This window comes from Onychostruthus taczanowskii, unplaced genomic scaffold (assembly GCF_017590055.1).
Source record: "Onychostruthus taczanowskii isolate IOZ18803 unplaced genomic scaffold, ASM1759005v1 scaffold1, whole genome shotgun sequence".
In the NCBI taxonomy this organism is placed as follows: domain Eukaryota; kingdom Metazoa; phylum Chordata; class Aves; order Passeriformes; family Passeridae; genus Onychostruthus; species Onychostruthus taczanowskii.
In genome coordinates, this window is record NW_024496525.1 from 7,253,299 (window position 1) to 7,264,846 (window position 11,548).

The 11,548-nt window shown below is 44.9% G+C and overlaps 1 protein-coding gene across 3 annotated transcripts; it reads right to left on the reverse strand.

Annotated features, from left to right (window-relative positions):
• Window positions 1–325: 325 nt before the first annotated feature.
• On the reverse strand, window positions 326–5,047 carry SRSF5 (serine and arginine rich splicing factor 5). Of its 3 annotated transcripts, none has more exons than XM_041410814.1 (8): window positions 4,684–5,047; window positions 4,119–4,265; window positions 3,876–3,946; window positions 3,586–3,681; window positions 3,165–3,234; window positions 1,794–1,867; window positions 1,367–1,477; window positions 326–1,211 (listed from the first exon to the last, which is right to left on the reverse strand). In XM_041410814.1, exons 2-8 carry the CDS (start codon window positions 4,242–4,244, stop codon window positions 965–967), a joined length of 795 nt encoding a protein of 264 aa, XP_041266748.1. In that variant the 5' UTR covers window positions 4,245–4,265; window positions 4,684–5,047; the 3' UTR covers window positions 326–964. The 3 variants fall into 3 exon arrangements, with proteins under 3 accessions (XP_041266748.1, XP_041266584.1, XP_041266672.1); XM_041410650.1 differs by having other exon boundaries at window positions 326–1,214; window positions 4,684–4,912; XM_041410738.1 differs by having other exon boundaries at window positions 326–1,214; window positions 4,119–4,262; window positions 4,684–4,907.
• Between the last annotated feature and the right edge of the window lie 6,501 nt (window positions 5,048–11,548).

The window sequence follows — 11,548 nt, forward strand, 5'->3', positions numbered from 1 at the left end:
ACATGCACAAATACCAATAAAGAATGTTGTCTACATCTGTCTTTATCACTCCACACTTATTATCCCAAGTCATTAAAAGCTCAGTGACTCATCTGCTCCACTTTTTGCTATGAACTGTGACAGCCTGATTATCCATGTTCTTATTTCAGAACACAGACACAGCCAAGGACATCACACAATGTATTTAGAAGGATTCTAATTCTCACCCCTGCCCAAAACAGTTATTACTTGGGCACAACTCCATCTTTAAGAACCATTTTAAGTTTTAAAATGTTCACAGTTACAACCACTTTATTAACACCAAGAAACAAAGTAGAGGCAGAAGTGTTTCTTTATACTTTATTTGAACTATTTTGTTCTTAGGTATCAAGAAATAAGAGTGCTTTATAGAATATTATTACCACAGGGCAGTGAAATGGGCATTTTCTTAGTGTAGTGCAAGTCATATTAAATGAAAATATTTTAAAATAAAGTTTTATTACCAGTACTGACCAGCACTTCATCTGCTGACCTATAGCTGAAACAATGTCTCAAAAGCACAAAAAAATACCCTCTGAAATAAAGCTTTATGTACAGCACATATAGAGCTCTCTTGGACGTCTAAAACTATTACTCGGAGACATTAATGTTTTCAGTTGCTATTCACAGTTGGGTATACTGAGAATTAAGTGTTCAGATGACTTTAGAGTACAAAAAAATTTGTCTTCTTTAGTTATAAAGAGCTCTGCCAATATACACAAACTATACACTTCAGACATTCACAAAAATGTGAGCAAGAAAAGGGTTATCAAAAACATTTAATACAATTAGTCAATAACCCTTCCCACCATGGTCCACATCTACAAAGTTCCCCCTTCCCTCCCCTCTCCCCATCCAAACCCTTTCCCACAGAAAGTCACATACTTACCACAAGTTTTAGCAAGTATGGTTTAAAAAAGGGCCCCCAGGGCAAGTTAGTTATAGTTCAGTTGCCACTGTCAACAGATCTGGACCTTGATCTAGACCTCTGCCGGTCTACGGACGACGGAGATTTGGATCTGCTGGAAGAAGCACGTTTCTGGCTCTTGTTTGGCAGCGGAGATCTGCTAACAGACCGCGACTTGCTCCGGCTCCTGCTCCGGGACCTGCTGTAGGACTTGCGGCTGCGGGAACGCGAGCGGCTGCGGGACCCGGAGGAGCTCCTGCTGCGTGAGCGCGACCGGCTCCTGGACCTACTGAGGAGCCAAGAGGAGCGCGCTCAGGGCCAGCCACGGAACCGCGCGGCCGGAACCAGGCAAGGACAGCCCTCCAGCTCGGCTGCCTGGTCACTGACTTCAGAGGTTCTCAGGGAACGTTTAAGCACTATTAATAGAGCAGAAATCTGTACCTGTGCCTTTTGCTGCCTTCAATTAGTTTGATTTTCCTTCCATTAATTTCTTTACCAGAAAGCTTTTCGATAGCATTCTTTAAATCACTGTAAGAGGCAAATTCAACCACCCTATAGGAAAAAAAAAAACCAAACAAACAAAGCCCACTATTACAAGTCGTAGTTACCAATACAAGCAGAATTTACCAACCAGGGGGAAAAAACCAACCAAGTAAAACCCCAAAATCTAAACTGCTCAGTGTAATTATCCCTTGTCATCACTGAAACATGAAAAATTCCCCACCCCAAACATTTCCCACATGCATTTTCAAAGGGTAGCTAAATTAAGCCATGAACAGCTGCTGACACTGAAAGCAGCCAGGTCCACTCCCCAAATATTACATATACAGATTACTCTACAGTTTAAGAGATCACTTGATGAGCTTACCCTTCATTTAACTTAGGTCTGTGTGCATCTGCAAAGGTTACTTCCCCGGCTTGCCTCATGAAGTCTTTGAGATCCTAACACAAGACCATTTTTGTTACGCAAAGAAGTGAAATCAACGTTTACTTATACAAAAGTAGTTTAAAGCAAACAAAAGAAACTTATGACTACTGAAAGAGAAGTTGTTAGATAAATCACAAACATGGCAACTGCCACACTTGTAATCAAAATTGCATTATCTGTATCACGGTCTGTATCAGGGCACGAAATAAATGAGAAAAGCATATTGCTTTAAGCAAAATGCTAACAAAGGGTCTTAATATTAAGGTAAATATTAGTCTAAAATGATTTTATAGATTAAATAACAAAGAGAAAGAAAGAGAGAGAAAAAAAGAAATAAAAAGCACATTTTTATATCTACTGAATTGACTTTGAAATACTACCCATACATTTTTGGACTATTTCAGTCTCCATTTACATTACGAATCTTATATGAATACAAAATTACATTTACATAACACCAATTATTTTGTGCCCCATATGTCATTAAAAATATAGTTTACTTTACCTTTATAAACATTTCCCTAGGCTAGCCAAGCAGCAAACTGCATTAAGCGACCGGAGATACCGCCATGACATATGCCCGACTGGCTCTTCGCCACCCACTTGCCGAACACTACCCAGTCGATGGAAGCCATTAATCGCACTGCCCTCCCTATCAGGAGACTATGGACGGATCCATTCTCTATGCTTCATGTCACCAAGGACCACTTTACTGCGATCAGGATTCCAACGACCACCTAATTTCCAATCTTTCAACTCTTTTCGACCAGGACCTCGTTATTCGGAAGCGTTACAGGAAGAACAGCTCTCAACTTAGGAATCAGATCTCGTTAACGCTCTGGGACCGCTGCAATGTGGCACTTTAAGGAGTGCATCGATTACGTCTAGACCGGCAAACACAGATCTAGAGGTGGCCAAGTGACATTGTAGGAGCTGACTGGAAAGTCAACCAGGCCCGACCAAGAGTGACCAAGACAGAATGATTAGGATAACCCACAGGCACTCCTCGTCATAAGGCCAACGACACAGATAGGCTGGCAAATAAAGGGTTTAATATGTGGTTAAAATGGATTTTAAAAACAAGGAAAAAAATAAATATATATCCTCAAACATATAAGTTTATTATTATTACGAATTAACGTTAACTAGCTTTCATTCAAAATATTTAAGTTATGTTACTAAAAATCATATTAATTACATAAACATTTTAATAAACTAAGTTTTAATTTAATTAATTATTTTACAAAATAATTACATTACATTACATACCCATTAAATGAAGTCAAAATAGTTAATCATGTTTCAACAAACCTGCCAGCTGACACGGGAAGACAAATTTTCCACTATGAGGCGATTTTCTGTTCTTAGAGGTGGGGCGTTTCTGTTTTGAAACAAACAATTCAGACTTCTATCAGTAAATGCAATATAACCGTGTTAGTATGAACGAGGGCTGTACCAAGAGCTGGTATCAGCATACCATCATTAGCACCATGACCTAAGCAACCCGACAGCCCGAGCAATCTAGGGCAGGCATTAAGTACATAAGGGAGGGAATGGAACGTGAGGATCACAGGTATATCTGAGAAGTTCTGTAATCTTCACTATCCTGCTGCCACATCAAACGACTTAGAAGGCAAATAACACCTTTTAACAGCTCACTGCAGCTCACCTTCTCTGAAATGAGCCCAAGGCATTGGTTTTTTAAATTGCACTGGCTCAAATCTGCACGTACCTCCTGTCACTGCGCAGGCGGCGGCTACTGAACCGGTCAGAGTACCTCCCTCTGCCTCTGCCCCTCGAGCGTGCTCTGGCATGCTCAATGGTCACCCTGTGAAGAGAAACACAGAACAAAACACGTGCTTTTACGTATTTTTTCTTTTGTACACAGTTGTAATTCTCAGGACAAAGACAAACCAATGAATAACAGAACAGTTCGACCAGTACTGATAACACAATACAAACTGAAATGCACTTTTATTTTAGATCCCCAAGGTTGTATAACCATGAAATAAGATACCTCACCTTTCACTGCAAAGTTCTTTTCCATCCAATTCATAAACAGCATCGTCTGCATCCCTCGGATCCTCAAACTCCTGCAGAACCAAGACAACAAAACCCAGCAATTACATTTCAATGAACGAGCAGATGCTTGTCACGTGGTGTGCCTTGATGGGCTCATTAATGACTTTCTTTCGAAGCAGCTTCATAAATCTCAAAGGCGAGTGAGCACTAAGGGGATGGGGAAGAGAGAGGGGGCACACTCACCACGAAGCCGAAGCCCCTCTTGAGGTCGATGTCTCGGATACGACCGTACCCCTTGAAGAACCTCTCCACATCCTTCTCCCTGGCGGCCGGGTTCAGCCTCCCGATGAAGACGCGGCAGCCGCTCATGGCTGTGTGTGCGCGGCCCTGCTGCGGGGACAGGCGCGTCAGGCCCTCCCGGTGACTCAGCACCGCACTGCGCCAGCCGGCCCCGCCCCCGCCAACAGCCAATGGCAATGCGGCGGGCGGACACCGCCTCACCCTCCCCCAATAGGAGCCCGGCGCTCGGCCTCCGGCCCCGCCCAGCTGCTGGCCCTCCCCGTTAGCCCCGCCCCCCCAGCCGAAGAAGAAAAGCAAACGCCATAGCTCTGTCACAAAATGGCGGCCGTGCCGCACCCGCCTCCGGCAGCGACCCCGCCGCGGCGCGCACCGAGCGGAACGCAGCGGCGACAACACCGGCCGGGGCTCCGCGGGCCGGCCGGGCACACAGCAGAAGCGCACAGCACCGCACCCGCTCCACTTCCCCAGCGCTCCGCTCTGCGGGGAAGCCCCCGGAACTTCTACGAACCTGGGCTGTGGGTCTCGGTGCAGGCCGAGCCGGACGGTCGCGCGGTGCGGCGCGGCAGACGATCGGCGGATCGGTCGGGCGGATACGTCCTCCCCAAGCGACAGACGGCTCGGACTGCTGCGCAACAGCGGCGCTGCAGCGCGAAATGGAGGCGGCCCCGCGCGGCGATTGGCGGAGGCGGCGGCCACGCCCCTCCCCGGGGAATCCAGGTCAGCGCGGGGGGGCCGCGCCGCCGCCCCTGCTGCGGCAGCCATGTTGGGGCGGCAGCGGGGTAAACAAGGCGGGCCGCGGGGGCCTAGGCCGGAGAGCTGCGCCCAGGGGTGAAACACAGCCGTGGGCTCTTACCCACCCAGTACACAACAGGCTAAAACCTGTGCCGCCCTTGTGTGCGGGCAAGGGCTTGCGTCCGGCGTTTCTGGCTCCTGATGAACAAAGAATGAGGGGAGGAAAATATGTGAGATCCTGATCTTACATCCTCATGTGGAATCAAATGTGTAATGACAAGGGAGAGAGCTGAGCTTTGTCTCCATTTTACGTAACTGCAGAATTTATCACAGCTTGGCTTCTAGGTGGTTGCAGTAAAGGCAAGAGATTGTCCCAAGGCATATTTGAAATGAAGACACCTGGAGGCTGAAGATACACCTGCTAGTTTTCCAGTGCACACAGAACCCTCCTTACCAGATCTGTGCACTGCTGGATCAGTTGACTTTACACAAAAAGCCAGCAGGTACAGCTGCAGCAGGCTGCCTCTTTTGATGCATTTTGATAATTACAGTATGATCCTTCTAATAGCATTTTCCTGACTTGTCACCTGAAGTCCCATGCTGCCCTGAGTCCCAGCCCCTACCCCTTCCCTTTGTGGACCATCTTTGTTACACCCAGGGTCTGTTATTAATGGCCTCTGTGGGATGAATTTCTCTTTTTCATGCTTAGTCACCGACATCTATTTCCCAGGAACAATACAGCACGTGATGGTGCTGACATCACAGCTTTACATGACTGCCCCCATAGTCACTCCCCAAACTGCAACAGCACGCAGAGTACCAAAAATGGGAAAGTTATTTCTGCTGCATGCAGTGATGGGAAAGGTTACCGTGCAGCTAGAGGTTTGGCAAGGGCACTGTCAGCATCACTTGCTTCTCTCTTGGGTTCCAAAGATGCACATGTCGGTCCTGCGCAGAGGCAGCGTCTGCGAGAAGAGCCAGGATGATGCACAGACAGGAAAATCTGCAGTACAGGGAGGACTTGAGGACTTTCCTTTGAGCAGGGAAAGACAATGCTGGGATTATCCCTGTGGATAATAACCTTTGCCTGCTGAAGAAGATAAATGTTAGATGGCACATCTCAGTGTAAGAGTGCTAATTTCATAGTGAGTTACAGAGCTTTAACAGGTGCCATGGGAACGGGCAGTTCTGTTCCTGTCAACACCAGGACTCTCCTGTCTGCAGAGTGAGCTGGTACACAGAGCTAAACCAGCAAAAGGTACTGCTGGAAAAGGCAGCAAGCAGACTTCTGAAGGTTTAACTCCATGAAAACCAGCTTGTAGTGGGATAAAAACAAGGGTTAGCACTGAATAGAGAAGAGAGGAAGGGGCAGGAGTGTCCCTTTAAGGAAGAGCTGCTCAATTTAGCAGTGCAAAACTGCAGCTTAAAAAGCCTTGTCCTTGTAATGCCAAGCAGAAATCCCCCTGCATCGGAACACTGGAGGAAAAGCATCAAAAGTCAGGAGAAGATTCAGGAGACAACAATCCCTCTTTAGGACAAATCCCTCTTTTGTGTTACCAGCAAAATTTTGGTCACACACTCTTCTATACTCATGGATTTCTCATGTGAGTGTCATGAACAAGCACATTTGTTTCCTACCCAGTTTCTCCAAGTTTTATGTAAACAGGCAGTACTGCTACTCCCTTTGGCTTGAGGTTGTCTGAAGACCACCTAGGCCTTGTTAATATTGCTGCTGTGTAGCCCAGTAGTGTCCACATTCCTGCAGTCCTGGTTGTTGAGAGCCGCACAAGCTGGCTGGAATCCTTGCAGTTTGTTAATCAAGGTAACTAAGTAAATACAGTTACTATTTGGAAGTGAGAAGGTCATGAGGCAGCAGAAGATGAAATGAAAGTTGAAACAAAGTCTCAGCTAGATACCATTAATGTCTGCCTGTGGAAAACAGTTGATAAGGAGTAACTCTTTGCTGTCTCCTCCAAATTAAAAAAAGTAATTTGAAAAACTAATCAAATGAAACTAATGGAGTCCAAGTCAAAAGGTGCAAAAAGAGGTGGTTCTTCACCAACTGATAGTAGACCTCTAGTGTAACTTGCTGCAGGATGCTCTGGATCCAAGAAGTTCATATGGCCTCATCCTACAAACAGTTTTAAACCAGGGAGGAGAAGGAAACGGAAAAAAGGAGCGAGAGAGGGAAAAAAGAGACTCCGGTTCAGAGACTGCCTAGCGCTGCTGAAGACCCTCCACAAAGCCTGCTGTTCCACAGATCCACAGTGAAGCTGCTCTATAAACCTTGTAGCCAGAGACTCAGCACTGCCCAGTTCTACAAGACTTCTTGAATGAAAGCTGAAATGTAGCTGGCGTCCTCTCCGCCATGTAGCCAGAGACTCAGCACTTTGCCCAGTTCTACAAGACTTCTTGAATGAAAGCTGAAATGTAGCTGGCATCCTCTCCTGCTACTGGTGAATATATTTGTTACTTCTTCCACTATGTTATCCACCAGGTTATCCACTAGGTTATCTGTGTTAATCTCCTCTACTGTTCTTTGTTTTGTCCTTTTCTGTACTCTTAGTTACCTTTGCATTCTCTGTTCTGTTTTTTTCCAAAGCTCCATGACTAACTAAACTAACATATTTCTGTTACTGCTACATAAGTGTAGCTCTCTTACAAGTAGCAGCAATGAGGGTTCAAAAACAGCTTTACAAAAATCTCAAGTAGGTGGCAAACACTGAATAGAGAATTTAATCATTGAGCACCAATTGCTTTTCTTCAAAATATTTGGAGGAAAAAAATGGAAATTGACAAAAAATAACAGAATAACACATTCAGAAATGAGTTTTTGACAGGTTTTTTTTTCTGTTTTCCCACTTTGTGGAAAAGCTAAGCTTTTCAAATTGCTCAAATCTAAAAATATAGATTTCTTATATCTTAGTGTTAGGCTGAGAGCCCTTGCCCACCACCCAGAAGTATATTTAGCAAGTAGAATCCTTTTTTGTTGCAGATGTAATTCAGGGTGAAACGTGCTGCCCTGGGGCTGTGTCACTGAGCAGTCAGTAGAGTTAGGGAGCCTGACTGAGGGCTGCTCTTCCACAGTCCAGACAGACCCTCACAGCCTAACCTGCCTTGTCTCAGCTGCCTCCTGCCAGAACGCCCTGGATAACAGCTCCTCACACTCATCTTTTCTAGCCAAATGTAATATTAACATCCCATTAATTATAGCTCAGCAGCAGTATTAAGCTAGTCCTGAAGGTACCTTAGGTACAGGGGGATCTGTAGCTCAACAGTGAAGTTGCAGACTTTACCTTTTAGCTCAGGTGAGTATGTGTCTTCCTATGTGGCTCAGGAGAAGGGAGCAGAGGCAGGAACTGACCATCCCCTCTTCTGGACATGGAGCAGGCACTGTCAGTGTCTCTGCAGTCTGCCACTGCGTGAAGCAGTCAGGACAGATGGACAACAGAGTAGTCCATCACATCAGATCATATCCCAGTAGAAATTTAATAATGACAAGGCCTTGTGCACCATCACATTTTTACATTATCTATAAATGCAACAAGGTTTAGGTTAGCTTTTATGCAAATTTATGCCAGCTGCAGATGGGCAGCTGGAACCTGGTCCAGCATGAAGATTACAGGTACAAAGTGGAAAGTGGAAAAGATGTTTTTTTCCTTGGGTTAATATTTGAATGATCAGAACACGCTTACACCAGCTCAGTGTGTTTACTTTCAGACGCTGAATGCAAACACGTGAGGAACTCTCAGAACACTGTGAGAGCAAGCTGCAGACTGCTGCAAAAACACTTTATGGGGTCAAAGCTATTTATAAACCTTCCGAGGGTAACAGGAGATCATCTGCAGGTTCATGTGTCCTTCCTTGTCTGGCCCTTTTCTGAAAGCCATGTAAGCCCCTTTCTGATTTAACTTCAGGTTAGAGCTACCCCCCAAACAACTGCCATGGTCTGCCATTACATTTCCAAGCAGCTTAAATCATATTGTGTCTTTGTTTTGACAAACCACCTTCTTTGTGTACAGAGACCTAGGGACTAACACTGGCAACAGTTTTTGTTTTCAGCAGAGGGCAGATTGCAAACACTGAGCATGTTGTCTTCACCTTTTGCTTAATTGAGACACAGTACTCACTTTAAACAGAGTATCAAGAACATAGGTCATAATAGGGGGAAGAATAGGATGAAGAAAGTTCACCTTTTCTCAAGAAAACAGCACTTTTAATCCTTAAACTCTGTGAAGTAACTAATGAACCATTTCTGAGAAATCTCTAGCACAATACCAAATGCCTAATTTCCTAGTGGTGCAGTGATTTTTCGATTGGCAGACTTCAAAGGTCAGAAAGGCAATGGAACAAAAGATTAAATCATCAATTTTTACACACTTTCATTCAGTAGGCTGGTCAGCAGCTTCTGCCAACAGGGCAGGCAGTCAAGATCAAGACACTTCAAATGAATACAACACTCCTTACTGCAATAACTAAGTTATCAGGCAAGGGGGGGAAATAGAGATGTGTTAACCCTGACCATAATAAATCTCTTGGTCCATTTTTAAGTAACTAGGAATGCCAAAATAAAATTCATTGTAAGCTGAAAGTACAATTTTTTCAGAGTTTGCACTCAAAACAGCTCCTTGACAAGCCTAGAGACAATTCCTTTGGGGAATCAGGGGTCTCTTCTGAGCATGGAATCATTCAATATCTGCATTAATAATTTCTTAAACAGATTAGAGCATGCAGGGTTAAAACATGAGATGAATCAGGCTGGAAGAGTTTCAAATACTCTGAAGATAAGAAAAGAGGGTGTGATATTTAAGGGCCAAGTTATGAAGTGAATGGCAGAATGACAGTAAGGCGAGATTTAACAATAACTTCAGTTTCCTCATCACAGAATGCCACACCATTCACAAAGAGGAATAGATACTGTTTTCTGCTATATTTGATGAATAGAAGCCAAACCTTCGTGGAAGGTTGGAGTGTTATGAATGCTGCAAGTTCCTTCTGTTCATCTCACCCCATTTTCATGTGCCGTTCAAGTCTGGGGAGGACAATACAAGCCCGATCAATGCTGTGTTTATTTCTCATTGTTAGGACACAGTTAAATTGAGGAAAAACAACATTAAAACATTCTACCACATACTTGCCCAGTCCAGGAAAAGTGTCAATAGGCTGTAAGTACAAGACACTGTTTAAAATAGAGATCACATTACCTATATTAAAACAAAAACAAAAAAAATATATATTCTACCTAGGAAAGGTTGCTTCTCAACTCACTGGGACCAGGACTAGCCCATTAATTGATAAACCAACCAAAAGAGCAACACACTTTGTTCCCTATTGCACTAGTAAGCAAGGAAACCTTATTGCAGTGCCTCAGATGAGCAGCACCGCATGCCCTTGCGCCCAGACCCCTCCCACACTCCATTGCATTTTAGCACCTTGTTCTGAAATTCCTGATTTTGCTGCCAACATTCAGTAAAGAAGAAAGGCAGCCTCCCTGCACGACTGCCAGGGTCCCCACTGACCCTTCTTAGGCTGGGAACAGCAGGGCCTCCATTTGATACCAAGGGCAGGGCCTTGACTGGTTTATCTCAAACCCCTTAGCCACAGGGCAGAGAAAGAAGAGAGTGATTATGTAGCAGGTGCTACCCTTGGCTCCAGGACAGGACAATCAACATCTCTGAATTACAATTTCATTCGGGCACAGCCTGGCTGGAATAAAGGGCCATCCCTCAGTCACCACGTGCAGAACAAACAGGAGCTCACAGCTAAAGCAGAGGTCTGGAAAAAGACATGGGGAAGGTGTCATTAAAAGCATTTGTTTCCCTGCCTGCAACAGGTCTGGTATGATCTGGAGAAGGTTACTTCACTTTTCTGTGCTTTTGTTGTTTCCCCTCTCCATCAACAAGGGCAGTGTGGGCCTTCCCACTCACAGAAATGCCACAAAGATAAAATTCCCAGTTATTTGTAAAACTGTTGAAAAAAGCACAGGGACGCAATAAGAGAAATACTGAAGAGTTTCACTAACAAATCAACTATTTTAAAGCTTCCTGGAGGAAGCAATTATTTGGAGCCAGGTTACATTTATGAGGGGAAACAGACTGTAGGATGGTAATAACTCTATCTTGCAGAGTTGAACCCACGATAATAAATCTCCATGAAACAGCTGTTACAGGGACATTTCTGCTATTCTGTGAGGGCGGCTCATGGAGATGGAGGAAAGTGGTGCAAGTTTGGAGTCCCGTCACCCACAGGAAGCTCTATACTGCCCTGCACCACCCAGGGAGAAGAACACAAAATGGGAAACCCAGCTTATCCGCACCCTTGGGTACCAGGCTTCCACTTCTGGCTCCATAGGAAAACTCTGCTACTCCCAAATCTGGCCCCTAATCTTCTCAACATCAGGAGATTTTTAAATGTGGTTTTAAAGATGAACATACATACCTTCTAATTATAGGTAACATGTTATCTCTTCTTAGTGGAAGATCTGCCTGATGGCGAGAGCTGGGGCAGAAGCAAATCCAGCAAAGCAGCCAGCAGCTCTGCCCAGTCCAGCCAACAGCACCCCCAGCTGCCAGTGACCTGTCAGGAAGGTCGTGCACTGCCACTGCCAGCTCTCCCACCTGCCCTCTCACCCCCAGCTGCCA

Bases quoted from the DNA above. Each gene is read 5' to 3' on its own strand.
- SRSF5 (XM_041410650.1), bottom strand. From the start codon at position 4,244: ATGAGCGGCTGCCGCGTCTTCATCGGGAGGCTGAACCCGGCCGCCAGG. The intron at 3,235-3,585 runs GTACGTGCAGAT...GTTTCAAAACAG, and splicing joins CGCCTGCGCAGTGACAGGAG to AAACGCCCCACCTCTAAGAA. The intron at 1,215-1,366 runs GTACAGATTTCT...TTGGCTCCTCAG, and splicing joins GAAGGCAGCAAAAGGCACAG to TAGGTCCAGGAGCCGGTCGC.